We start from the raw sequence: 25,948 nt of genomic DNA, 5'->3' as shown, positions 1-25,948 counted from the left end.
GAGGGAGCAGCAGGGTGCTAGCAGGGGTCAACGCCCTGAAGGTGCCCCCTAGAGGAGCTTCTGTGAGAACGACACAGTCTCCGCAGCAGCAGCAACGGGGGCTGCAGGGAGGGAGGGAGGGACGCTGCGGTGGGAGGGACACTGCGGCGCTGTGGGCGGGCCAGGGGCGGGGCGCGGGTGGTCTCTAAAAGACGGTGCCCACTGGCTCCGCGCTGCCGCGGCAACCAGCACAGCCCGGCGCCTCCTCTGCGGCAGTTGCGCCTCGCGCAGTGCCGCAGCACACGCCCGAGTGGCGGATCGCTGCTTGCCGCGGCCGGCGCCGCCCTCGCGGGCTGTGGCTGCCCTGCGTGGCTCCGCGCGCCTCGGCGCCCCTGTGCTCCGAGTCGGTGCTCGGTACGGCATGGGATAAGACGCAGCCATGGTGCGCCGAGATCGCCTCCGCAGGTGGGTGCGCGCGGCCGCTGCTAGGGGGTGTGGCCGGCTCTCGGCCGCCGTCCGGCACTGGGGTGCTGGCTAGCGGGTGGATACCCGCGTGTCCGAGCTCGGGGTGCCGGACCGCCATCCCCGCAGTGGAGGGAAAAACCCCGTGGGGGCCTGGGCGGCGGGCCCTCGGGCTCTATCTCCTTGGGAGGGGGTGTCACTTCTGCCCGAGGTAGAAGTCGGAATCTCCCTGATTTAGGATTTCTGGAACCCTGGCGCGTCACCCTGGCACTATTTAACGTTTTTTAGACCCCATCAATATCCTAGCACGACTAAGGATTTCTAGACCCTGGTTTTGCCTCTGGTGCCCTCTAGAATTTTTAGACCCCCAGCATCATTCTGATGTAATTTACGATTTCTAGACACCCACATTGCACTAGTGTGTTTTAGGGTTTCTGAATCCCGGCTTGACTCAGATGCGATTTAGGATTTTTAGACCCCAGCATCGCCCTGGCGCGATTTAGGATTTTTAGACCCTGGCGTCGCCATGGCGCGGTTTAGGATTTTTAGACCCGGGCGTCGCCCTGGCGCAATTTAGGATTTTTAGACCCCGGCGGCGCCCAGCGCGGTTTAGGATTTTTAGACCCTGGCGTCGCCGTGGTGTGATCTCAGAATTCTGGACTCGGTTTTCATCTCCGTGCGATTTAAGATTTTAACACCGGCTATCACCCTGGCAAAATTGAGGATTTTCAGACCCCCGTGTTCTTGGCGTGATTTAGAATTTCAAGACGCCGGTATTGCGGTGTTGCGGCTAGGATTTCAAGACCTAGGTATTGCTGTGGCGCAATTTAGGATTTCTAGACCTGGGTTTTACCTTGGCGCGATTTAGGATTTTAACATCGGATATCACCCTGGCGCAATTTAGAATTTCAAGATTCTGGTATTGCTGTGGCGCAGTTTAGGATTTGAAGTCCCTGGTGTCGCTGTGGCGTGCGTTACTGCATAGGTGTGACTGGAACTTGCAATGGCTTATTATCGCCGAGCGTAAGTATTTTTGAGATTTCAGTAACAAGAAGCAAAGCGAGAATGGTGATGTGACCAGTCGTCACGTTACATATGCATTGCTGGTATTGGTTTACAAAGTAGTTCCTAGCCTCAAGAGATGCCGCAGGGTGGACAGGTTTGGTGATATTAAACGGATTTTTCCCATTTACAGGCTGAAGAAATCAGGGCTGGGAAAGGTTAATTTCCAGAAGGTTTGTACTGGGGTTTGCCATATTTATTCTCTTGACTCATTGCTCCTCAAATCATGGAGATTTTGGTAAAAAATGCTGAATTCATTTTGCTTACCGACGTCCCTATTAAAAAATCTTAAAACGCCCTTAGGGGGCATTTTCCCTGAGATAATAAAAGACAGAAAACGGCTTCTGGCGGGGCGGGCGGGGGGGGGGGGGGGGGGTGGCCTCTGGCTTTCTTAAAGGGGGAAGGAAGGTGTGAAAGGTAGGGTGTCCAGAAACAGAGTATGGACGTCCCCCGCCCTCAACGCACACACTGGGCGGGGGTGGTCCTGCGCGCTCCTTTAGTAACCCCTCCCTGGCTCTCTGCTGAGTCATTGCAGATATGGGGCTGCTGGGACCTGAATGAAGAAAGGAGAAGCAGGGGATAAGGCGTGAGGAAATGCGACCCTGAGAATGCATGGGCTGGAGTATATTGGACAGATAGCTCTGAGAAAATGACGATCTAAACCTAATGCTTTTTGTCATCTCATCTTTCAAAGAGACAGTGGGATGTTGCCTGGTATTGTTGTGGGGTGAAAACTGAGATATAATCAGCACATTCCAGACATTTTTTGAATCACTTTCTAGTATTACTTTGAAAGGTGGAATCAAATCACTGACAGGTACGTCAGCGGGGAAGAAAGACCGCTGTAGTGGTACCTAAAAAAGAGGCAAAAGAGCTTATATTCTTTAAGGGATGTGGTTGTTTTAACACTGTGGAAGCACAGGCTTGTTTTAGCACTAAAATAATCACTTGGTGATGGGCAGGGATTGTGGCCAGACTAGAGGGAATATGGTGGAAGGGGTGTGTTCAGACACACAGCGGTTTCCACCAGGGCTTCGACCATTCATTTCTCTTATTTATAGATTTTTTAAAAAGTTTAGTTTCAGAAGGTATTTCAACTACGGCTGTTTTGAGAGAACTTCCATTCTAATGCTAATTCTTTCCCTGGTGGCCATCAGGAGTGATAAGAGAGAAGCAGGGGGAACTATTTCTAATCGCCATGTGGCACTCATTGTCATTAAGGACAGATTAGCCTGGACCTTTGAAGTCCTGGGCACTGGAGGGTTGGCTGTGCAAATCACGCTGGCCTTGCAATGGCAAAATCAATTCCCAGGTGTTGTATATAACCCCCGCCTTATTTTTGGTGGGGCGGGGTCGGGGGGGAGAAGGGAGTCCTAAGAAATTAAATAAATGGGGGCTTCCTCAAGAGTCTGCTAAGAAAAGCAGAACTAGACCCTGCTGCCCTGACCTCTCCAGAGGATAGACATTCAGGGTCACAACAAGGCGGCTTATGTTGGCAACAGAGCGCACCCAGCTTCCTACTTTCACGCACTCCGCCGCCCCCCCCAGCGGTTTCTCAACACAATCCAGGTGGTGGTACTGAAGGGGGCTTCAGGGGGGCCAGCGGGGGTGGGGGGATAAATGTGAAAAAAATTGAGAGCGGGTCTTTGCTGAAGGTCATGGTGATGTTACGATGCCCTCACAGAGATACATGTGTATTTTAAAACGTTAAAAGACACATAACGTTTTCCTGGTGGTGGCAGTTATTTTTTCCCCCAGGAGGCCCTGGTCAAAGCCAGTGGAAGGGGGCACCGCAGCCCCTCCTCAGTCTCCCTCCTTCTACTTCACGTGGAAACCTTTCCAGGTCTTAGAAACAGCGCAAGGGGAGGGGCTGAGGGTTAAAGTGGGGAGAAAAGGAGGAAGAGTGTATATTAAAATAATGTATTTTTTCCCCTGAAAATTAGAATGGTGAGCAAATATGGCGATTGCCATTGCCGTAACAGGCAGAGGCACGCTTATGTTCTCCTTGGAAAATTTTCCGCCCTGGTTTGTATCCTAGGAGGTCACCACATGGCACAGCAATTTCTCACCCTGTGTTACCAGCTCAGGGCTTGTCGACGTGTACAGTGTCACCTGACTGCTTACCTGGTCTCTGATTTCCCCACAGGATGAGGGAATGGTGGGTGCAGGTGGGGCTGTTGGCGGTGCCCCTGCTTGCAGCCTACCTCCATATCCCGCCTCCCCAGCTCTCCCCTGCTCTTCACTCCTGGAAGTCATCAGGCAAATTTTTCACCTATAAGGGACTGCGCATCTTCTACCAAGGTAAGAACAGGACAGTCAGAGCAGCCCTCGAGTGTGTGAGCCCCCAGAGGGTCCACTGCATTGCGTATTCTGTGTCCATTGGTCTCTGTTGGCCCCCAGTGAGGAGGGAAAACCCTTTTTCTGGGAAGGGTGCTTGAAAATACTAACCCCCCCCTTAACTGAAGGAAAACCCAAAGAAAACTGCCCTTGCCGGATGGCTCAGGCAGTTGGAGCACTGCCCCGTAACCAAAAGATCATGGGTTCAATCCCTGGTCAGGGCACGTATGAGGCAAAAAATGGACGCTTCCGTCTCTCGCTTTCCCTTCCCTAATCACTAAGCATGTCCTCAGGTGAGGATTTAAAAAAAAAATTTGAGAGGGAGGGGCTGGTGGAATTAAGAGTCCAGTCTGTAGAACTGACGTGTTCAGTACATAAATTTTTATAGCCTCGCGCTGGGCAGCGTAGACATTGTTCACAGATAAAGCTGCCATCGGTCCTGTTCCCCCCCAAATTCCTGATTTCATTTTTTTTGTTTTTTATAAAGATTGTTATATGTGTAACTGTGATTGAAGTCTTTTGGGCCTTTGTATCAATTAATTTGCTAATGATAATTATTGTTATGACTGCTACTTATCAAGTAATTACCATGTGCTAGACATTGAATTATATTTTCAGTCTTTATCTTTTCATGCAATCTCTCTAACCGTACTTGGAGATAGGTGCCATTAACCTCATTTTTACAGGTAAAGTACCTGAGAAAGAAATAGGAAAAGATTTCTTTTGGGCGGGAGTCAAGAGCAATAACGAAAAATGTTTGTCATAAAACCGTTTTTCATTATTGCTCCTGACCTCCTCTCATTTGCTGTATTCAATTAAGTAAGTATATAATTTTCTTTATGCTGGCCATTTAGGTTGCTTCCAGTTTTTCAATGTTTTAGTTAATGTCAAAGGGAAATCTTTACATATATGTTTATTTTATCCTTAAATTTTCAAACTGTACTATTTGTAAATAGAACAATTTTATTTTAATGGATTCTAAGAATAAGACGTGTAGGCAGAAATCTATAAAATTTTAAATTGCTTCTGACTAAATTATTTTGAAAACCTTATTTTTGAATTCTCACACCATTTGCAGTATTTGAACATTATCAGTTTTAATCTAGTATTAGCAACACATTCTACTCTTTAGCCCTGACCAGTGTTGCTCAGTTGGTTGGGCGTTGTCCCGCAAAGGGAAAAGTCACCAGTTTGATTCCCGGTGATGGTGCATGCCTGGGTTGCAGGTTCAGTCCCCGGTCGGGGCATGTATGAGAGGTAACTGATCAATGTTTCTCTCTCACATCGATGTTTCTCTCCCTCTCTAAAAAATTAGTCTTAAAAAAAAAAGACATTCTACTATTTAATTGGCTGGATGATTTACGCATTAAAAAATGTTCATGTCTATATTGATTAATAATAATTTATAGTTAGGATTTTGCAGTGCTTTGAGCACGATGCTTTCAGTGCTGGATTTGGATGTTTATCTCCTCTGGGAAATTACAGTGTGGGACAAACAGTATTAATTATGGCACTCACAAGGTTGAGGGAGAGTCGCTGTATTTTAGAGAATTTTTGTGAGGCCGTTAATGATAAGGTACACAGAATCTGTAGTTTATATATATATATTATGATCATATATACATTTAACTGTATAATTAAACTGAAAGTTTAACTTTTAGTATGAAAAGCAATGTATGTATTAATAATGCACAAGGGGAGAAATGCTTTAAAAAGCCTCAGTGAAATTAAGCAGACCCCCTTTAAGTATTTTCATATAAAGTGTGCTATTTATAATTTTTTATATACAGATTTTAAAAAGTCAAATGCCTGTTTTTATCTAAAGCAATAGCTTGAGTTTTACAAGAAACCCACTTTTAAATGTCATTAACTCGGGCAGGATTTCTTGTCCTTTACACCAGATTACATACTTCTAGTGTCGTCAGGCTGTTTCCATGGGGCCTGGCTAACGGCCGTCTCGCCTTCTCCCCAGATTCCGTGGGTGTGGTTGGAAGTCCGGAGATAGTCGTGCTGCTGCACGGCTTCCCAACATCCAGCTATGACTGGTACAAGGTAATGAACTCAGACTTCTGGGTCCCGCTATGTCTTTAAAAATCCAAAATCAAGGATTTCATTGTGAGCACCAAAAAAGGTTCTCGTACATTGGAATGGCTTCATAAACTAGGATTAAACGTAGAACTGGTTTTCATTGATGGTAAGGGAGTGAGAAACTGGCAGTGTGGGAAGGGTCCTTGCCAAGCTGAAAATGCTGGGGTCTCTCCCTCGGTAGAGAGGAATTACTAGGAACACAGCACTTTGCAAGGGGCTCGTCTGCGAGCCAGCGATGGTTTCCTGCGGACTTTCCCCGCACTGGAGCCTATTAGGCTGAGGTGGGAGGGGAAGGGCCAGATGAGAAAGTCCAAATCATCTTTTTTTTCTTTCTTGCAGATTTGGGAAGGGCTGACGCTGAGGTTCCATCGAGTGATTGCCCTTGATTTCTTAGGCTTTGGCTTTAGTGACAAACCGGTAAGCAGCATCTGGACGGGACCAGGTCAACAAGGGCCGGGGGTGGACGAGAGGGGGAGGGGTGAAGGTGGCAGGCAGACCCGCGCTCCTGACCGCAGCCCCTGCACCCTCCTCCCCTCAGAGACCACACCACTACTCCATATTCGAGCAGGCCAGCATCGTGGAGGCCCTGCTGCGGCATCTGGGGCTTCAGAACCGCAGAGTCAACCTTTTGTCTCACGATTATGGGGACATCGTTGCTCAGGAGCTTCTCTACAGGTCAGTGAGGCCGCGGACCTGTGCACTAGTCACAGGGCTTGCTCATTTAAAGTACTGGGACAAGTAAACTGTTCCTGGGCTCTTTGTAGCCCTTTGCCTCTTGGAAGCCCATCTCCAGCCGCCGCACCGGTGCCGGTCCACTCAGTCAGATGCATTTGCCTCCTGTTTCTAGGTTCAAGCAGAATCGATCCGGGCGGCTCACCATAAAGAGTCTCTGTCTGTCGAATGGAGGTAATTGCCCAGCGGTGGGTGGAAGGTGACATGGGCATATTTAGGTATCAGCGACATCTACATGGTGATCTGATGGCACTGGGAACGGACGACGTTCAACCTGGGATCTTTATCTTTGTTGTGCCCTGAATCGCTCAGGTAGTCTGAGGAGATAATATTGACCCTTTCTCAAGATAATGTTTTTAAGTCTTAAACGAGAACAGGGTTACAAAGTAAACGGACTCTAAGGAAATTTAGTTAATAAAAAGCTGTGTGACAAGCACAATAATACTGTGCTGTTTACATGGGTCCCGTAACAACTGGCGGCAGCAGCAGCGCGGAGTGTAAATACTCCACGACAACTGCAGTGGGGTGTGTGCGACGAAGCCGCAGGTGCGTCTAGTGCTGCTGTGGGTCTGTAATCTCTCACTTGATGGCCACGCCAAGTTTCAGTTAGAAATTAGTGAGCACTTGATTACAAGACCTTTTGGAGGGGTTTCTTTCTCTTAGCATGCCATGGATCTTGGCTTGTAAATCCACGAACCTCTGAAGGTCCCCTGAATACCCAAGGGCCGACGGGGAGAGAAGTCTGTGTCGTTTACAAGCATTGCTTATGGCTTTCTCCTGTTAACTCTGGGAAAAAAATGGCAAAGGAAAAATCTAGGTTTGGAGGGGTGGTTTTTGGACCTACATTTCCTGAAAAATCTCTGGTTTCTTCGGCTGCCCAGACCCTTAATAACGTGGTGATCTGAGGAATGGGAGGACACTTGAAATCAGCATTATCGGTCCCCATAGACATTACTTTTCCCGTTTCTCTACCTGTACAATCTGGAAAGTAATCCCAGTAGGATGTGCTTTGACCTGTTTGTTAAACACAGAATTCCACAGAGAAGGAATTAGATGACAATGCTCAGTTTTTATTTGCAATTCGTTTTTTAGCAGTGAAGGACCCAAAGGTGACAGTGAGTAGGGCGGATGGTCTCCAGTCACTGGCCTGCATTTGCCTTAAAGGTGTCAGAAAATGACTAACATTAGTCTCTTCTTTTCCTACAGGTATATTTCCTGAGACTCATCGTCCTCTCCTCCTCCAAAAGGTTGGCTACTCCACTGGCTAGATCCTTAGTTCCTAAGATTTACACTGACAGAAATAGTGCCGGGACCTTTCAAAGGGTCGTTTCTGCTGTGAAAGGCTGTAGTTAAAATCCTGCTCATCAGTCTACATTAATGAAGGTAGTTTTTTCCCTTCTTATGCAAATAAAGCAGGGCAGGGGCCCCTACCTAAAGCCTAATACTTTCTGAGAATGAGAGATCAACAAATGTTTGGAGAAACGCAGCTACGTGAAGGTTTGTGCCATCACCCTGATGTTGGAACAAGCAGGGATTCTAGTGTAAAGTTGAATGTGTCAGTTAAAAATCTTAGGGATTTCGTGACGTGTAGCAACGTAATCTTAAAAGGAATTAGAAATAGGTATGCTTTCCATCAGAGACGCATATGGGTAGGCAAAACAAAAAAATAAAAGCCAGTGACGGAACCTGCCAGTAGGAGACTGGGCTGAAGTGTTTTTCTTAGTTTTTGGCATAAAACCTTTTCTGCGGGCTGGTTGTCTTTCTCTCTGGATTGCTGACTTTCACTTATTTACCTGTAGCTGCTCAAAGACGGAGGCGTGCTGTCGCCCATCCTCACACGGCTGATGAACTTCTTTGTATTCTCTCGAGGGTAAGTCGTGGTCAGAGACCGATTTCCTGCTCGGGAACAGCGCAGCGAAAAGCTGCTGCCGTCGAAGGGGTTTGATATTTTAAAGCAAAGGTGTTGCCACTTGCCAGGGAAGGAGCAGGAGTTCATGAATTGGTTCAGGGCCACAGTGCGTGACCTCTGAGGTTCCAGTCACCTTTGACACTGTGCATTCTTCTCACATGTCTCTCTCTGCGTTTTTGGACTCTTCCAGCCTCACCCCTGTCTTCGGGCCGTACACCCGGCCGTCTGAGAGCGAGCTGTGGGACATGTGGGCAGGGATACGCAACAACGACGGGAACTTGGTTATCGACAGGTGAGAGAGCTTCGCTTCAGTTTCCAGACAGGCTGGTTTTGGAACGTGGGGAAGGCTGGTTATGACCTGATGAGGCGCACCAAAGAAAGCCACGCTCTGCGAGGAAAGACGTGGCCACTGGGTTCACATGCTGCTCTCTCAGAGGGACCTAGAGATGGTGACATCGGTAACGACTGGCTTTGCTGGGAACTGTGAGGGAGAGAGGGCCATCCCTCCCCCTCCCCCAGCCCCCAACCCCCACGGGATCCCAGAGAGTCATTTTAAAGTAACAAATTACAAAACAAAACCCTCTTTTAAAATTCCCACATACTTTCCAAAACACGAGCACCACTTCTAAGAGGTGACCGTTGAGGTCTGTAACTCCCGGAGTTTCCGGGCAGAATAATGAGACTACGAGTTCGAGTTCTGAAATGTGGCCGTGGCATCGTATCGCTGTGGGAGGAGAAAGTCTCCACTTCATCTGTGGTCAGATGAAGAGCGGAGACTGTAGCTTTGTGGGTGTGCTCTTACACAGCTAGAATTTTACAAGTGGATGTCAAGTTAGAGATCATGTAGTTCAGTCCTCTTATTTTAAACAGGAGGAAAACGGTCAAATGACGTGTTTAGACCTTTGAGTTACAGAGCTAATTAACTGGTAGAGGCAGAATCCTAACCTGGGCTTTTCGCTACCTGTAACTCAAACTAATTTGCAGCCTTCCTAGATCTCATTTCCTGTTTCACAGGCACAGAGAAACATTAATTTTTATGTGGACAGCAGGCTGATCACCGCCATGGCTACCTGGGGGTTAACAGAGATGGGTGAATGCCGAGGGCTAATCCCAGGAGCGGCGAGTTGCTCCTGGATTAAGAAAACATGCACTGTGTTCCTCTGAAGCTCACGTCGGGCCTTTGCATCCCTCTCACAGTAAAGGTTTCCTGTTCTTCTACTGCTGACTTACCTGTGCGGTGTAGTCTCTTACAGTACATCAATCAGAGGAAGAAGTTCAGAAGACGCTGGGTGGGAGCTCTGGCCTCCGTAACTATTCCTAGTGAGTATTTCTGTGTTACATTTTGATAGAAAAACTGAGGGACTCTGGGGTTAAAATAATTGCCAGATTTAGCAACCAAAAATATATAATAAAGACAGCAAGCTAAATTTGAATTTCAGAAACACAACATACTTTTGGGGGGTGGGCAAAGTATGGGTGCTATGCAATATTTGGGACATGCTGATAGTAGAAAAAAAATCCTTTTCCAATTGAACTGGTCAGCCTTTATGGAAGCTGGCGAACCTCCCCGCATCCGGCACGCCGGCGACATGCCACAGAGTGAAGTCTACAAAACCCCACGAAACTCTGCTCAGGTAGCTGCCCTTCATTGCCGGGCCCTGCCAGCGGTGGCCATGTCGAATGCGGATTTCTGGGACAGGAGGCTGTTTAGATCAGTAGTCAAGAGGTTACGGGTGGTTTTTGCTCATTTGTCTCTTCATTCTTACAGATTTAAAAAGGAAAAAAAGTCGGTGCTGTGTCTCATACATAATATTGTAGTTAGTGCTGAGAAAATAGTTGACTTCGAGTGTCAAGGGCCAGTTATTACTGGAGAGAGACTTCGAGAATGACAGCACCCTGGGTTTAGAGAGAAAGCTGCAGGGCTGAAGGCGGGGCTGTTTATAGAAGAAAATGGCCCAAATGGACTCAGCTTTCAGCCTGTTCTCAGAAGTTTCTTAGAACCTGCTTATTGACAGAAGCTAAATTTTCTATCATAAAAGTTTCTTTAAAGAAAACATTTTTTGGAGGAGCAATTTTAGCATGGGGGTAGAGCAGGTAAGAGCTGTGAGTAATTCGTGCCTCTTCCCTTTCCTAGTTCATTTCATCTATGGGCCCCTGGACCCGGTGAACCCCTACCCGGAGTTTTTGGAGCTGTACAGGTGAGTCTCCCTCGGCCCGACAGTGCTCTTGCCACTGTCTCTGACCTCACTGGCTGTTCACCCAGGAAACACACAGTCGAGGATGAGCTAGGGAATCTTACTCTCACGTGAATGTAAAGATCAGGAAATTGTTTTACATTCTCTTGACCCATGTAGCCTTTTCCTCACTTTCACGGTTACTACGCACTCCTAGGGGCACAGGTAAGAAAAGCTGTCACGTGAACTGAGGAGTGGGAGTGCACACAGGTCACGGGCACGCTCGCTCGCTCTGGTTGACTGGGAAGCCAGCCCGTCAGCCTCCGCTGAGCACCTGCAGGGCGAGCTGAGATGTGGGAGGGGCCTCCTCATCGGTGGTGACTTTCTCTAGGTGTTTACTCGGAAGGTTGGAAATTGAAATCTTAACTGACTTTGTCACACGAGACTGTTCCACACCTTCATATGGCCTAGTAGAAACAACCCAGTAGTAAATAGCTGGCATTTCATGTTCCACAAAACACCCTCGCTCATCGCCTCCCAGGGTTAAGGAAGCTCTTTTGTTGTCTTTACTGGGACAGTGGTCCACTTGTTTGATGCCTCATGCTTCCCTAAGGAGCTCGAAGTCACCCCACTCTGACATGTGTTGCCAAAGTGTTCTATTTTCAAGTTGTTGTCTGTTGGATTGTGGACATTTCAAACCCAGTGTGTGTATGTCATACATGGGCCTGGCACGCTCATCTGCCCAAATACAATTCCAAAGTAGAAGCTGAATAAGCTCTTGCTGGTTCCCTCCAGTGTGGTATATCCACAGGGGCACTCACTGGGACTGCCCACTGGCTTACCTCCCCCCTTCCCTGCAGCCTCAAGTTCACCTCCATGCTGTTCTCTTCCACTAGGAAAACGCTGCCGCGGTCCACAGTGTCGATTCTGGATGACCACATTAGCCACTACCCACAGCTAGAGGATCCCATGGGCTTCTTGAATGCATATATGGGCTTCATCAACTCCTTCTGAGCTGGAGAGAGTAGCTTCCCTGTATTACCTCCCCTGTTCCCTTTCCTGTTGTGTATTCCATTTAGAAAGAAATGCCCAAAAGAGGTCCTGGCCACCAAACACTCTTCTCTCACAAAGGTCCACCTGACTCACACTGGTGAACAGCACACAGTAAAAAGCCAGTAGAAACTCCGACTGAGGGCGACTGAATAGTCCACCTCCCGTTCCTCTGACATCTGATCAAGTGTATGGACTTGCCTTGTGTTGTTAGGAAATTCCATTGAGTGCTCCTACTCACGGTTGTAGACAGACAGACATTCTTTTGCACAAAAGTCTTGGCATTTCTGTGGACTTGGCTGAAGTATTTAGGAGTGCCAGTGTCTGGCCAAGGCCCAGTGTGAGTCTTACAGTAAAGGACGAGGAGGCGGCACCTGTTCACCCCTCCCAGGGCGGCTTTAAGGGCCCTCGCTTTTCTATGTTTCCTAATAAGCAGCACAGCTTCCAGGGAGACTGCGTCTCCCTTGTCCTAACTTTGAATTAGTTTCATCAGTTGCATCTAATTATAGACATTGTGTTAAGATAGATTGTTTAAATAACGCAGTATTCTAAGACTTTTGTTTAAATGATGCAGTATTCTAAGTGTACTTTAAAACTATGATTTACTTACACTTATTATGTATATTTTAGGAGGGTACTAAACCAGCAGACACTTATCTGGCAGAATAGTAACCCTTACTAAACACAGTTAACTTCTGAATAAGTTGGACTCAGTCCAAACTATTTACACAATTTCTTAAAAATCACAGGACATTAAAGACCAACAGCATCTATACCAGAGGTTTACTGTTATTAGCTGGGAAGGCCAATTTTAACAGCAAATAACAGTCTGACTCTCATACCTCAGTGCTTTGAAGCGTGTCCCTCCTGCACCAGCGTGGAGGGGAGGGGAGCGTCGCACAGTCCAAGTGGCCGTGCCGAGTGGACACTGATTTCTGATTGACCAGCTCCTCCCTGGTTGTCCCAGAGAGGCCTCCTCATGTAGCTCCTCAGTTCCTGTACTTTGCAGACAGGAAAGTTCCAGAAACTTTAGAGCAAATTCTGAAAGGCCTATGAACAAATGGTGCTGAATCCTTTTTTCTTTTTAAGCCACAGTTTTCATTGTTTAGGTCCAAACAGTCTTATTAAGTGATTATTTTAAATTCTTCTTTCTAAAATTAGCAACTTCAAGTATAACAACTGAAAGTGGAATAAGTGTTTATTTTCTATTAATAAAAATGGATTTTGACAAAAGCGGACTCTGCCTTCCCCTCCCCCACCACCCCTCTGGGATAAAAGCTTTCCAACATTGCCAGGAGCTTTCAGACACATTAAATTAAAGAATATAATGAAATTAAGCAGCTGGGACACAGGGCAGTATCTGCTTCTTCAGTTCACCCAGAGACACACTGTCACACCAGGGCTGACCAGTGTAATAAAAGGGAAAACATGACAAAGACATGCACGAGGACAGACGTTGGCTTGGTCTGCTGGCTCAGGGCCACACATTTAATTTGCTTCTCCAAAATCATAATCTTTGAAAGCATGATTCTGGGAACTTCATGCCACTAGCCTGAAAGCCCGCTGACAGTGGAGGGCATCAGCGTCATCTTGCCCAGTAAAAACTTATCCAACAGAAGCCAAGATAACATCTACAGGTGTTTCCTCTGTGCTTCTGACAGTCACCTGCATGGTCACTCCATCTGCTAAGGCCAGCCTGGACCTTACCAGTAAATCATAGCCACCTCTGTATACACCTTGGAGAAAAGAGTGAGGAAAACCATAGTAAGAACTCAAAATAAGCTGTGACTAGTGAACTTGATCGTGCTCTGCCTGCACTTCCTTTCTATATTAGTTTAGCTTTTCTAGAGATGGGGGTTTATGGTGGGAATTGAGTCCTACATAGGAATTCGAAGTAATCTTTTATATTCGCGTGATACCAGGTACACAGAAGGTATTCAAGAGTACTGACTTGAACCGGGGGAGGTGGTGGCACTGGTATTCGTGGGACAGATTGAAGTAAATTTTTAGGCTGAATATATAACCGAAGAGAACAAGGTCAGGACAGCATGCCAGTTAAACAGCTAAAAGAAATCACTGCTTTCGACAGGACTTCAAATTGTAGCTCATGCGGTGGGACGACAGCAGGGCACGAGAGGCCCGCGCGTACCCCTTCCCACCAAGTTCTGCAGTGCGCTAGTGGGGGACCCCGTGGGAGTTTCTTACCTGCCAGATAGAGGGCGTGGGAGTTCTTGTTCTCAGGTACTTTGTCTGACCTCTCGCATGGCTGCATGCCCAGGAACGTGATGATGTTGTTGACAGCTTCTGTGTTGGCGAGAGTGACGCAGCAGGATGAGACAAGGCCAGCGCAGGCAGGCCCCCACACTTGTAGGGGCTGCGGTAGCGGGGCAGCATGTGGGTGAGAGCCACTGGACTAGGAACTGATGGACTCAGTTATGAGTGACAGTTATGAGTGAGGGTGACAGGGTCCTGGCCCTTTAAGTGAATTAGTTTACGCAGTATTTAAAGAGAAGTGTTCTCTGGAATAACACGTATTCCCACTAGGTTTTTATAGTGCTGTCAGGTGATACACTGATAGCAAAATTGTCCTCACCTTCCAGAGTTTTGGTAGAACTGAGGGCAAATGTCTCCTCTTTCTCATAAGTATCTCCCACTTCTTCCCAGGCAGCAGCAAAGTTAGGCTTCAGAACCTTCTGAATGTGGTCAGACAGATTCACTTCAAGGTCTTCCAGCTAGCGGATACAAGCAGAAGTCAGTAAACCGAAGTCCTTCCAGTACAGAACAGAGGTGGAAGGGGCTGATTTGTAGGGCTTTATCATTCTGCATTACATCCCGTGCAGCCCGGGAAAAGCTCGGTTACCAGTCTAGTGGGAAGTCCTGTGGTATCACTAGCTCTCATGATGCAGGCCTTAGCAAAGGAAAGCAAGAAATAGGGCACGAGCCACATTCAGATCAACGCCTACACCCTGGGGACACAGAGGACTCGTTGCTACACCTGAGCATGAAGTTCAGGCCACACAGGGCTTCTGAACTTAGCATTCACTAAAAGGTCGATACTTGTTAAAATTTCCTTTGCATTCTATGGAAACTTTTTAGTCCATGATGTAGTTCCACACTCTAAGCCAAGTAAAAGCTGCTGATCAAAACCATCACCCCAATATTTTATTTTTTTCTTCCCCACCCCGATATTTTAAATAAAACTTGTTGATCTCAATGAAAATCATGTACTTATTTTCATACAGACATAAGAAAAGGGCGAGTTCTGTTTTGGTCAGGAAGCGGTGAGTCGCAGTTCTCCTAAGGCACGGCGCACTCCCGTTACAGAGGAGGGTCAGTGCCGGCCCTCCTCAGCTGTGACCTGAGAAGACAGAAACTAAAACCCCTGAAGTTCCTGCCAGGTGTTCCCAGAAAAATGCTCTTTTCAGGCAGAGGACAGCGGTGCAGGTGTGGCGTGGGGTCCCCGCACAGGGGAGACTCACCACGTACTCGTCTTCATACCCCTCCTCAGCCGGAGTCCCAGTGTCAGGGTCGCAGTCCCGGACTGTGAACTTCATGGTGCAGCTGAAGGTGCCTGCAGCTAGAGGGGGAAGAGCAGGCCGGCCTTGTCAGCGGGCAGCACAAGCCAGGGTTCCTTCCAGTGACTCGGGGAGCGCTGCTCACCGCACTGTGCTCTGTATTATCAAATGCGACATACGACACTGTCGTCTAGGGCAGCAGTTCTCAGAAGCAGCCTGTAAGCTGGTCAAAAGGCAGTCTCACAAGGGCTTGTTTTAAACCCATGCCCCACTGTGGGTCAGAATCGCTCAGAAGAGCGGACACCGGCACAACTCTGTTTTGTACTGGTGCGGAGAAAGCAGCAGGGCAGAAACCCGGGGGGGCTTCTGGCCATGCCCACCCAAGGGGGCTGCATGTGGAAAAATGTAAGGACCGCTACCTTAGGTGCTAACAAAGCAAAAACCGCACAGAGATCATTGAATTAACATTAAGCACAACAGAGTCTAAATTTCAAAAGACAATACTGCCTGTAGACTGAGGACCGACAGTGGTCCTCAGACCACCAGGACGAATTCACCTTAGGCCGACTCTCAGCCGACAACGAGTAGGGCAGCAAGGAGGCACTAGTGCGGCCAGGTCCGCGTCGTTCATGGAAAAGCAAAGTGGGCAGCTACATGTTTTGAGATGACTGTTGGAAGTAGTAGGAAATGGGGGTAGGGGCACATTTTCGGAAAGTGAACTTCATGAAGATAGGGGACTCAGAGCTTTCTCCAGGAGAGGATTTATTAACTGTGGGTGAAGTAAGGGTCTAACCCATGGTCTGGAAGAGGCTCACAGGTACACAAATACTAGAAACTGGGAAGTTCAAAAGTTATTTGGGGCACAGCAAGGACAGGAAAGAAGAGACTCAGATGTAAAGGCCATACATGACCATATGGGCAGTGAGATCTTTCACCTGCTCAGTTTTAATTTGCCACCAAACATGTAGTAAATGTCAGAACACATTAACATTATGTGTAAAGGTGTAAACTGTGGTGCCAGACTCTTAGCTAAAAAGATGACTGAGACGTGACTTTTCTCTCCAATAGCTGATTGTCTAGGAGTTAAATAAAGTGTGTGTGTGTGTGTGTGTGTGTGTGTGTGTGTGAGAAAGAGATCCATTTATGCACCTATGACATCACAACTCAGTGCCATAGGCTCTTTAATGTAACTTTTAATAGCAGCCTGTGTGGGAGTGCAGGATTAACAGCCTGGGAACACCATTAAACATTTGAAAGGATGTGACGGTTTAATCGGATCTCCAAAGATGCGAGCGCGCTTTGGTGCGAGGAGGAAGGTGGAAGGTGCGAGAGCCAAAGGAAAGAGGCCAGGGAGGGATGTGCAAACGGGCAGGTGCCGAGAGGAGTTTCGTTCAGGAACAAATTTGAAATACCTTGTATTTCAAACGAAGGAGACTCCACCTTTCCCAGCAGGCTCTGGGGAGCCGAGGCAGTCCACCAGAGACCGCGGTGTTCGACAGAGTGAGGGTCTCTGGTGGGGGTCCTGTGAAGGAGGGGTCCGAGGTCAGAGAACAGGCGAACTGAATGGAGCATGCTGCAATGGGGTGATGGTGGGCCGACCCAGAGAGAGAGAGAGTGACCTTTCCAGACTACAGAATCGGTTTAATGCAGGAGGTGTTGACGGGAGTGTGTTCATGGTTACATTCAGCTAGGGTTTTCTGGGGTGGGGGACGAAGACGAGAACAAAGTGGAAGGTGACACAGACCTGGAATGGGTTGGTTGAGGTATTTAAGACAATGAAGGGAGAGACTCGGGATTATGGTCGGGACAAAGGTCACAAGTAAGGAGGGGAGGCAGGACAGACGTTACTGATATAAGGTATAAGGTTACAGGAACCTCGCTGGGATCCGGTTCAGCAGGGAGGGTACACGCAGCTGAGGAAGAGGAACAAGGAGTCAAGCAGGAACAATGGCAGATCGCAACCTCGGCACACTGGCCGAATTTCTGTGCAAGTCAAGACAAAAGATGCTTATGTCTAAGTAAGTGGTACAGGGTCTCTGAATCAGGAAGCAAGTAGGAATGGTATTAGGAGAGATTATGTTCCTGAAACTTCAGTGGCAAGTTTTTAAGGGCAGGGTGTGGCTGATACAGTGGGAAGTTTCAGGGAATCGAAGGTGCATTGCAGGAGAACCACTGTAGCGCTGTATCAACACGGCCAGAAAGGATGGCTGACACGGGGGAGGCAGGGGACGAGGGGAAGGGGCAGGAGGGGGCCCTGCCATTCATTATTGTTCCAAGAGAACAATACGGAGTCCCCTGCCATCACAGAAGGATGAGAGCTTCAAGGACAAAGGCAGGCCAGTACCAGTAGGGAGTCAGAGAAGGATGCCCTGAAGATCTACATTAAAACTGTTTTCACAGGCGAGGTTGTCCTGTGAGGACTGACTGAGCTGAGAGAGGCCTGCTGGGGAGCCGTGTACGCAGGAGCGCAGAATTAGGGAAGAGATGGGTGCTGCATGCTCTGTGATGGGGGATGTGGGTGCCAGGCTGGCGCAGAGAACACTTGGTGTGGCGAATGGCAGAGGGGGGTTGGCCGGGGAGTTGCCAGGTCTCAAGCACTGGACGGGAGACTTTGACTAAGTAACAAAGGGGGTTATGAGGAAGTTCTAGAAAGCTCTGTTGGAATAATAATGAGAGAACAGGATGTGGTCAGTGGGGTTACAAGGGACGGCTGTGAACCAGGCTAATCGCTGCAACCCACACAGGTCTGCACTAAACTAAGAAGGGGGCGCAGGTAGTCTCGTGTGCAGGAGAGCAAGGAGGGTGGAGGCGGGCTGAGCAGTGAGTGCCCCAAATGAGGAGTCTGTGCCTGCCAGCAGGGAGGGCCGGATCCACGCAGATGCTACACCAGGGACAGGAGGGATGGTGAGGAGGAGGTGTGTCTCCAGGACGAAGGCAGGGGAAGAGGAGAGGTGGGGAAAAGCCCCTCGAAAGCTGCCCTGGGACGGAAAGGGGTTCCTAGGGAATGGCAGACACCGCTGGAAGGACCGTGCATTCCTTGGCCAACAGTCTGGAGCAGTAAGCAGGGAGAGAGGCTGGAGGCAAAGAAAAGGACAGCTGTAGAGCAGGGGGTCTACGAGGCAGCGTGGGTGAGGACGAAGGGTCCAGAACGGGGGATCCTGTCAGAGCACAGAACTGGTCTAATTAGTTACTTTTTGGCTATAAAGGTCATGCTATAATGAGAAGTATAAGGAAAGAGTGAGGAGCAAGGACAAGAGCAAGGAGGAAGTGTAGACCAGCTCTCGAAGCACCGATTTGCAAGGAAATTGTTAATTGAAGGACTTGGGTGACCAAAAGTTTACAAGGAAACTGACATGAAGCTGATAAAGAGCTACTGCGGGCAACCTGAGAGATCCTAGGCCCGACTGACCTAGAGGGTGTGGTAGAGAGTTTGTCCAGAGAGTGGACGACTGTATTTGTATTTGATGGGGGCTGGGTGAGGACCGTGTGCATCCATCCCTTCTGTAGAGAGATGGTAAGCGAAGGGCCGGTGCCGGATGAGTGGGATGTCATAGTTTATTGTATAGTGTGTCAGGAAGGCTGCTTGCTCTTAGAAGCTGTCCTGCCATGTGCGGATTCGCTAAAAGGGAAAGATAATTCCTAGAGAGACTTGTATGAACAGCCCACGGAGGGAGAGAGACAGGATGAAGAGGCTGGAATCCGAGACTGGAGAGAAGGCAGAGGAGCTGAGCTGGTGTGCAGAATGTAAGGCGTGAGCAGGGAAGGGCACTAAAGAGGGCCAGCCTGAGGACACCGGGGTGTGGCGGAGCTCTGTATTAACTAGGGATGTGAGCTGAGCTAGAAGGGAGGGAGAATGTGAGAAGGAAGCGACTACCTAAGAGTTGGTGTTGGCAGGAGTGCTGTGTGGGAAATCTTATTGGAGCAACAAGTGTGACCAGCTGAGTGAAGGAATAAAGAGCCTAAAGGGATGGGTTTCGGTCACGGCCAGCGGCAGGAGCCCCGTGAGGTCTGGAATGAACTGAGAGTGCACATATATTTAGAAGGGTGTGGAGAGAACATGAAAGAAAAGACGACTGTATCCACGAGAAGGATATAAAAACGGTAGCTGAAGAAACAAGTGACTGTGTGGGGAGCGGGCGTTTCTGTAGGGTCAGTCGAGGAGGAGAGAGGAAGAGTCTGAGGAGTGATGGTTTACTCTGAAGACTGGCAGGTTCTGACAGGAAGGCTGCGGCCCCACACCTGCACCAGAGAGCACGACTGGATAGGGGAGAGTCGAGGAACTGTGTGAAGTGAGTACTTCATGGAAGGCGGTGAGAGTGGGAGAACTGGAATGGGCAGTTAAGACGAGGAACAGAATTCCCGGATTGGGCAACCCTGTAAGATTTTATAATGAGTCTCAAAATGTTGCGTCTCAGTGCCAGACTTTGAAAAGCAGCGCTGCACACAATGGGAGCCAGCTGAGGCCTGAACAATAGCGGGCAGTTTAAATGGAGGATCTGGGGACAGATTACGGTGAGCCCCGACGTAAAGTCGGGGCGGCAACCCGAAGGGCCCCAGGATAAACCTGAGTGGTCTGCCTGCAGCATGGAAGCCCCACGTGGGGGTGGGTGGCCGGAGATCATGCTGGGACCCCAACTCCCTCGTGAAGCCTCCTCGTATTTCCATGGTCAGGCGATAGATGAAATTCTACTGTCAGCAATTAGGATAGGGGAGGGCAAACCACCACCGGGAGATACAAATGATTACCATGCAAGTGCCACATTATAGTGACTCGTAGAATTCCCTGTGTCCTGTGAAGATTCTGTGAAGTGGGAGGCAGTTGCGGGGCAGACAACCCGATGCGGGAGTGCTGCTGGGAGACTGAGCCTGTTCGAGGGACTGTGCCTGGGGGCTGAAGACAAGGCAGCCTGTTTCCTTAGGGCAAGACAGGTAATGAGGGGAGTGGGACTGGGGCACCGCACGGCAGTTGCCCCCAGACTGAAGGATCACTTGAGGAGCGGGTATTGGGTGGAGGGAGAAGGCCCTACATTTGGGCCAAGAGACGGAGAGGTGAGGTTGAAGCTTAAAGGAGCATTAATATTAGCTTTGTAGCTAATATTAGGACTAGCTGAGAAATAGAGAAGCCACTGGAGAGACTTGTAAGGAAGGATATTAACTAATATAATATTGTTTACCAACTCTACTTAAATTTTAAAAAAGAAAGGACAGTAGAAAAGGAGAAAATGGAGGCTTAAGAATAGAAAGGGGCCACAGGAAGTGAGTCGGGCGGGGAGTTGGCAGGAGAGGAGCATGGCCGATGGGCAAGGGCGCTGACGAGGGCTAGAATGAGGGCCACTGGGGCGTGGGAGAGTAGGAACTTCAGGAGAATGATTTTATGTGAATTTAGCTTATGGAGAGGAAAGAGGGAAGGCAGGTAAGTAAGAACTGAGGCTGCGATGGAGAACTTCAGGAAGCTGTGGATGAGGGAGGGGAGAGAGCAGCCACAGGACGGACCCGTAATCCAGTCCACACAGTCTGTACACTGAGCGCTGAACACGAGGTGTCTGTGAATCCAGGAGAGAACCCTGAATCCACGGGAGCAATGTGTGCACGCACCGTTCCTGAATGAGGGAGGGGTGCTGACTAAGATGGTGTTTCTATAGGGCAGAACAGAGAGGAGTAAAACAGCAAAGGTAAAACTGGGGCCAGCTGAGGAAGTATCATTTAACTCTGATGTAGAAAATGCCAGATACTAACTGGAGGTAGCGGCACCACACTTGGGCCACAGAGCATGACGGGAGGAAGACTGACAGGTTAGAAGCTATCTAAGGTGAAGGCTTGTCTCATGAGAATTGAATGGGGGAGAAAGTGAGGGTCAGGAGGGGAGGAACCCCCCCCCCAAAATATGCATTCATCACTATGAAAAGTTAAGAAATGTGGGAGAAATATCCAAAGGAAAGGTATAAACAGTGTCCTATAAGAGGAACATTAAAGATATACTCAGAAATTAAGGAAACATTAGGATTTGCAGAAAATGAGAGAAGCAACACAAAAAAACTCGGATGAATAAACAGCAAAGAAGGACAGAGGAAAGCATGGAGGTTGGAAACTAAGGAGAAAGGATGTGTGAATTAGGGTAGTATGCAGAGCATGCGGTGTGGAAAGCTAACAGATACGTTAGGGCATTAAAGAAGACTAAATGGGAACATTAGGAAAAAAGTGGAAATCTATCAGACTGATGTGTTACCCAGGAGAGAGGACGAGGTAGAGGAAGCAAGGTAACAGTTGGAGTATGAGGTTTTGCTGTCCGGGAGCCATTGTTGGGAATGCACTGGAAGTAACAGGCGTGGTCACCATGGGGGAAGGTCAGACGCAGGCCATGGGACAGACATAAAGTGCGGCCAGGGGCGGGGTCCCATGGAAGTTCAGGCTGAAGTGAGAGTTCAGACAGACGCAGGGAAGGGTGTTGGATGCAACAGGAGGGGGACGGCAGTGGGGTGAGTGGCCATCATGACAGGAGTCTATCCCGAAGAGCCCACTGTAGCTCATGACAATGATGTGTAGCTGAAAGGAGAGACGCAGAAGATAAGGCAGCGCATTTCTCTAGGGGGAAAGGAAGAACAAGATGGAAAGGACTGGACGAAGAAAAGTGGAGATTCCTACAGATGTGGAGGGATGATTTTAAAAATGGCAGATACTGACTGGTGGATTATGGCACCACACTTAGACCAAGAATATGATGGAATGAAAAGGAGAGAGTTTGTTAGCTAGGTAAAGGACGACTGCATGAATCAGAGAAGGCGTAGGAATACGTGGATTGGCAACAATGCAGCTCAGGCATGTAATAAAAAAGACCTGGAGTGGTGACCCGGAAAGGGGGTCAGATGGGATGGGAAGGCCCCGTGGCAACGGGTGGTGTTTCTGAGAGTTTCAACGGCCTAGACAGCAATGGGAATGAGAGGGCAGACTGGCTATTGATGCCATGGGTAACATCTTTAGTTAAAACTTGGTTAATAGAGAAGTTTAAGGGAGTTTTATCAAGATGAGTTCTCCTAGAAAGACATGACTAGCAACCTTAAAGTTCATCAGGAGCTCGGACAAGTGCTTTGTCTGTAGAGAAGATGGTCTGTATGTCTTGAGGGATGGTGGGGAATCACGAGAAAGTAAATCTCGGGAGACAAACCCTCTCTCCACTGCTGTGACACAGTGGTAGCAGCCGAGACGGACAGCTGAGACACGGCAGCCGTGACAGAATATGAAAGAAGAGAGGGGTTTTAACCTATGTAATCGGGGCAGTGCGTGAATCAGAGCAGGGCTCTCGGTTGTCGGCAGTGGCAAAGGGCGATGGAGACGTGGGTTAAAAACACCCAAAATGGAGACGTCCGTAAGATGTCGAAGAGGTTAACTGGTTGAAAAGTCTAGCGTTGACTAAGGACTGTGGTGAGCGGTGCGCATGCTGAGGGCGGAGTAAAGGCCTGCAGACAGAGAGGAGACAAGCCTGCACATCTTGATGAGGAAAAAAATGTTAAGGAATTTATATACATATTATTTATGGATAACCATTATTAAAATTATAAAACATATGTATGAAGATAAGTATCAAATTATATAGTGAGTTTCTTTTGGAAGGGAGAGAGGTACATGATTTTGAAGGGGTAGAGAGGAAGTCTCAATTATATGTGCAATGTTTTATGTCTTTAAAAACCCTCAAATAAAATTAAGATATAAAGAAGGAGGATAGTGACTATGAATTTTGTGGGATGGAAAAATGTAATTAAAGGGCTTGGCTGACAGGAACAGTTGGGGAGGCACCAATACAAATCTTGATGAAAAGCCATTGATAGCAACCTCAAAGGTGTCAGTCTGAGGAACTGGAGAGAGTGGGTGGGTAGTTTATTTGGTAACAGGATGACCCGTATTTGGTAAGAACTGGGCGAGTCTCATTAAGGAATGTACCTCTGGAGTACACGCACCTCAAGAGAAAAATAATATAACTCTCATGATGATTAGAGAGGGAAGGTGGAAATATTATAGATGTCGCTATTTGCAACAGATAATCATGTGAAGTCAGGAAGAACTTGCAGGAAAGTGATGTTAAGTTTGCTCAGAAATTAAAACACGTGAGAGAAAGTATTGAGACATGCATTTAAAAAGGAATAAGTAGAGAAACTTTATGGCTGAAATCTAATTAAGGAAAGAGAGTATGGTGCACAGTATAGAGTTTTACAAAATGTTAAACAAGAAAGGGCATTATTACAAAGGGCCGGGGTGAGGAGCACTGAGATATCAGGGTGGGAAATGCAGTGAAAAGCCGGATGCTGAGCCAGACGTCAAACAGCTGAGGAAGGAGGGGCGAACATGGCTGAGTAAGAACTGGAGTATGGTGTGTTGCTGTCTAGAAAGCTTTGTTGGAAAAGATCTGAAACAGTCGGTGTCGTCAGTGAGAGTGAGAGAGGTTAGAGAGAGATTAAATGCGATGGACCTCAAATGGGTCGGAGCAGGAATCCTAGGGAAGTCCGGTCTGAATGGCAGGGGAGCTGATTCTGAGTGTAGGAAACAGGGAAGATGGAAGAAGACCGGACGGAATGCTAAACAGCAGAGGTGCGCATAACCGGGAGAGATGATCAGATTCCCCGGAGAGAGGTAGCTGAGAGGAGAATGTTGGAGGAAATGTGTGGAGTTTGCAGCAAGAGGAGGAAGGGAATGGAAGAGCTGCCCTCACGTTGCTTGCAGATGAAAGACATGTGAATGGTCATATTGAGAAGGGGAATGTCCACTGCTTCATACTAAGGCCAAAGATCAGGATAGAATAAAAAGAAAGTAGAGAGGGTGGTAAGTAGAGGGGCACTGTACGAAACAGCAGTTTTGATCAGATGGTGTGGTGACGACACAGACAGGTGTGAAGGAAAGAAACAGCTGTCGGAGCTCAGGACCAGCGAGCAGAGGAGGGGAGAGGAGGCAGGGCTGACAGAGAACTGGGAGGCTGGTCTTCAGAGAAGTGGTTCCTTGCTGGGAAAGGTGAGAAGGAGATGGATTAAGATAAACTCTGATAAGAAGCATTGGTGGAAACTAAACACATCACCACTGATCTTTTAGAAGGTCTGGTTTGGATACTTTTTCTGTGGAACGAATGAATGCTGGTGGTTGAGGAGTGGATGAGAATCACTTAGAGGTGAACCTCATGGGAATCATCCTGTGTTCACGGAGATGTAGAGCCAGTGAGTAAAAGATATGTGGAACGTTTAAGATCTGGCAGTCCAGATATTCAGAAAGAGTCACGGAAGACCTACCTGTAAGTTTAATTTGCTGAGAATTGAAAAAATCACGTTAGAACTGGGTGAAAGTGAGAGGCACAACTGAAAAGATTTGTATTAAAAAAACACGGGAAAGGGAAAGGGAGACAAGATGCTGGTTGGAGAGGGGCGCATGAATTAGGCCAGGTCTGCAGTCTGCAGGGTGCCAATAGCAAGTATTGCTGAGACCAGAATGAGGAACGCAGGCAACCCCAGCCAGCGACTCACATCATCAGGGTGCTCCTTGACATCAAAAGTTTGTATCCACACATCATCCTGTGCTTGTTTGTATCCACACATCACCATTTGCTTGTTTGCATCCACACATCACCATGTGCTCGGGACATTCTCGTGCTCGCAAAAAGCCTAAGTCTATACACAGGACTGTTTGGGACGGTACACGTGTGCCGCAGTCATAGCTCTTCTATGCTAGGCTCACCCCTGGGCTCCAGGGCTCTGAATGTGCTGTGCACGCTTATCTGTCCTCTTTCCTACAACACGCACGGAGCAACGCAAGCGATTCGCCAATTGGTAAGTAAGTGTTTTCACAAAGTTTCTTCGTGAAAATTGTTTTCAAATTTTGTGTATTTCATTTAAAAAGTGTATATACTTTATCTCGAAAAACCTACCACATTTCTTGCAGTGTAAAAGGAGAATGCAGTGGCAGTCTTACAGTATGGGGTCACTTTGTAATGCACACAAACACGCACACTAATGGACGCATTATATGTGAAATCATTATGTAGCTGTCCTTGAAATGGTTTATACGATACGAGATACATAAGTTTTGGTAAGAGTATTTTTGTGATGGCTGAAAAAATATGTTGGAGTTTTTTAAAGGGAGATGGTTGAGGGCTTTTTCACATTCAAGATATTGCAATATAAGCATTTACTAGTAAAAATTGTTATTGGACATACTGTAAACAAAGGGTAATGTTAATTGCTTGTACGTATAAAGCAGTTGCGTCAGTAAGAGAACTGTGTGGTAAGGCAGTTCTTGAAGGAACAAAAGGGCCAGATAAAATGTCAGGTGAGATGGTAGGTGATACAATGGAAGATGAGACTTAAGGGGCACAGTGCCTAGAGAAGTACCTCTGCGTGGGAAAGAGCAGTCAGTAGAGAGAAAGTTTAGAGACAGGTTCAGTGACGTGGACAAAAAAAGGTAAGTTACAAGGAATAAACAGGAAACGAAAGCAATTCAGCAAAATACATAGGATAGAAGAAATACAGAACTGGATTGAGTGACTGATGTAGAACAAAAAAGAGGGCCCAGAGAGGAAGGTATTAGTTAGCTTATGAGAATAATACATACCCACTATTTGGATGGTTAATAGAAGAGAGAAGAGGGGAAAACAACAAAAATTGGGG

General features: G+C 47.8%; 2 protein-coding genes across 3 annotated transcripts in view; one reads left to right on the top strand and one right to left on the bottom strand.

Moving 5' to 3' along the window:
- Positions 1–205: 205 nt before the first annotated feature.
- MEST (mesoderm specific transcript) lies at positions 206–11,981 on the top strand. Of its 2 annotated transcripts, none has more exons than XM_037049183.1 (12): positions 206–444; positions 3,650–3,804; positions 5,813–5,892; positions 6,268–6,345; positions 6,467–6,603; positions 6,776–6,834; positions 7,867–7,907; positions 8,460–8,530; positions 8,760–8,861; positions 9,813–9,889; positions 10,704–10,767; positions 11,640–11,981. In XM_037049183.1, exons 1-12 carry the CDS (start codon positions 419–421, stop codon positions 11,755–11,757), a joined length of 1,008 nt encoding a protein of 335 aa, XP_036905078.1. In that variant the 5' UTR covers positions 206–418; the 3' UTR covers positions 11,758–11,981. The 2 variants fall into 2 exon arrangements, with proteins under 2 accessions (XP_036905078.1, XP_036905079.1); XM_037049184.1 differs by lacking the exon at positions 206–444 and adding an exon at positions 1,360–1,464.
- A 994-nt stretch (positions 11,982–12,975) lies between these two features.
- COPG2 (coat protein complex I subunit gamma 2) overlaps positions 12,976–25,948 on the bottom strand; it is a 136,679-nt gene continuing 123,706 nt past the window's right edge. The window contains exons 21-24 of the mRNA XM_037049185.1: positions 15,273–15,370; positions 14,387–14,525; positions 13,999–14,097; positions 12,976–13,529 (exon numbers count right to left, since the gene is read on the bottom strand). Of these exons, the coding sequence (XP_036905080.1) occupies positions 13,399–13,529; positions 13,999–14,097; positions 14,387–14,525; positions 15,273–15,370 (467 nt within the window). The 3' untranslated portion in view covers positions 12,976–13,398. The remainder of the gene's footprint in view (positions 13,530–13,998; positions 14,098–14,386; positions 14,526–15,272; positions 15,371–25,948) is intronic.

This window comes from Sturnira hondurensis, unplaced genomic scaffold, assembly GCF_014824575.4.
Source record: "Sturnira hondurensis isolate 20B ecotype Veracruz unplaced genomic scaffold, ASM1482457v3 Scaffold0006437, whole genome shotgun sequence".
Taxonomy (NCBI): domain Eukaryota; kingdom Metazoa; phylum Chordata; class Mammalia; order Chiroptera; family Phyllostomidae; genus Sturnira; species Sturnira hondurensis.
This window is presented reverse-complemented; position numbering and strand designations above follow the sequence as displayed.

Bases quoted from the DNA above. Each gene is read 5' to 3' on its own strand.
- MEST (XM_037049183.1), top strand. From the start codon at position 419: ATGGTGCGCCGAGATCGCCTCCGCAG. The intron at 6,604-6,775 runs GTCAGTGAGGCC...TCCTGTTTCTAG, and splicing joins GCTCAGGAGCTTCTCTACAG to GTTCAAGCAGAATCGATCCG. The intron at 10,768-11,639 runs GTGAGTCTCCCT...CTCTTCCACTAG, and splicing joins GAGTTTTTGGAGCTGTACAG to GAAAACGCTGCCGCGGTCCA.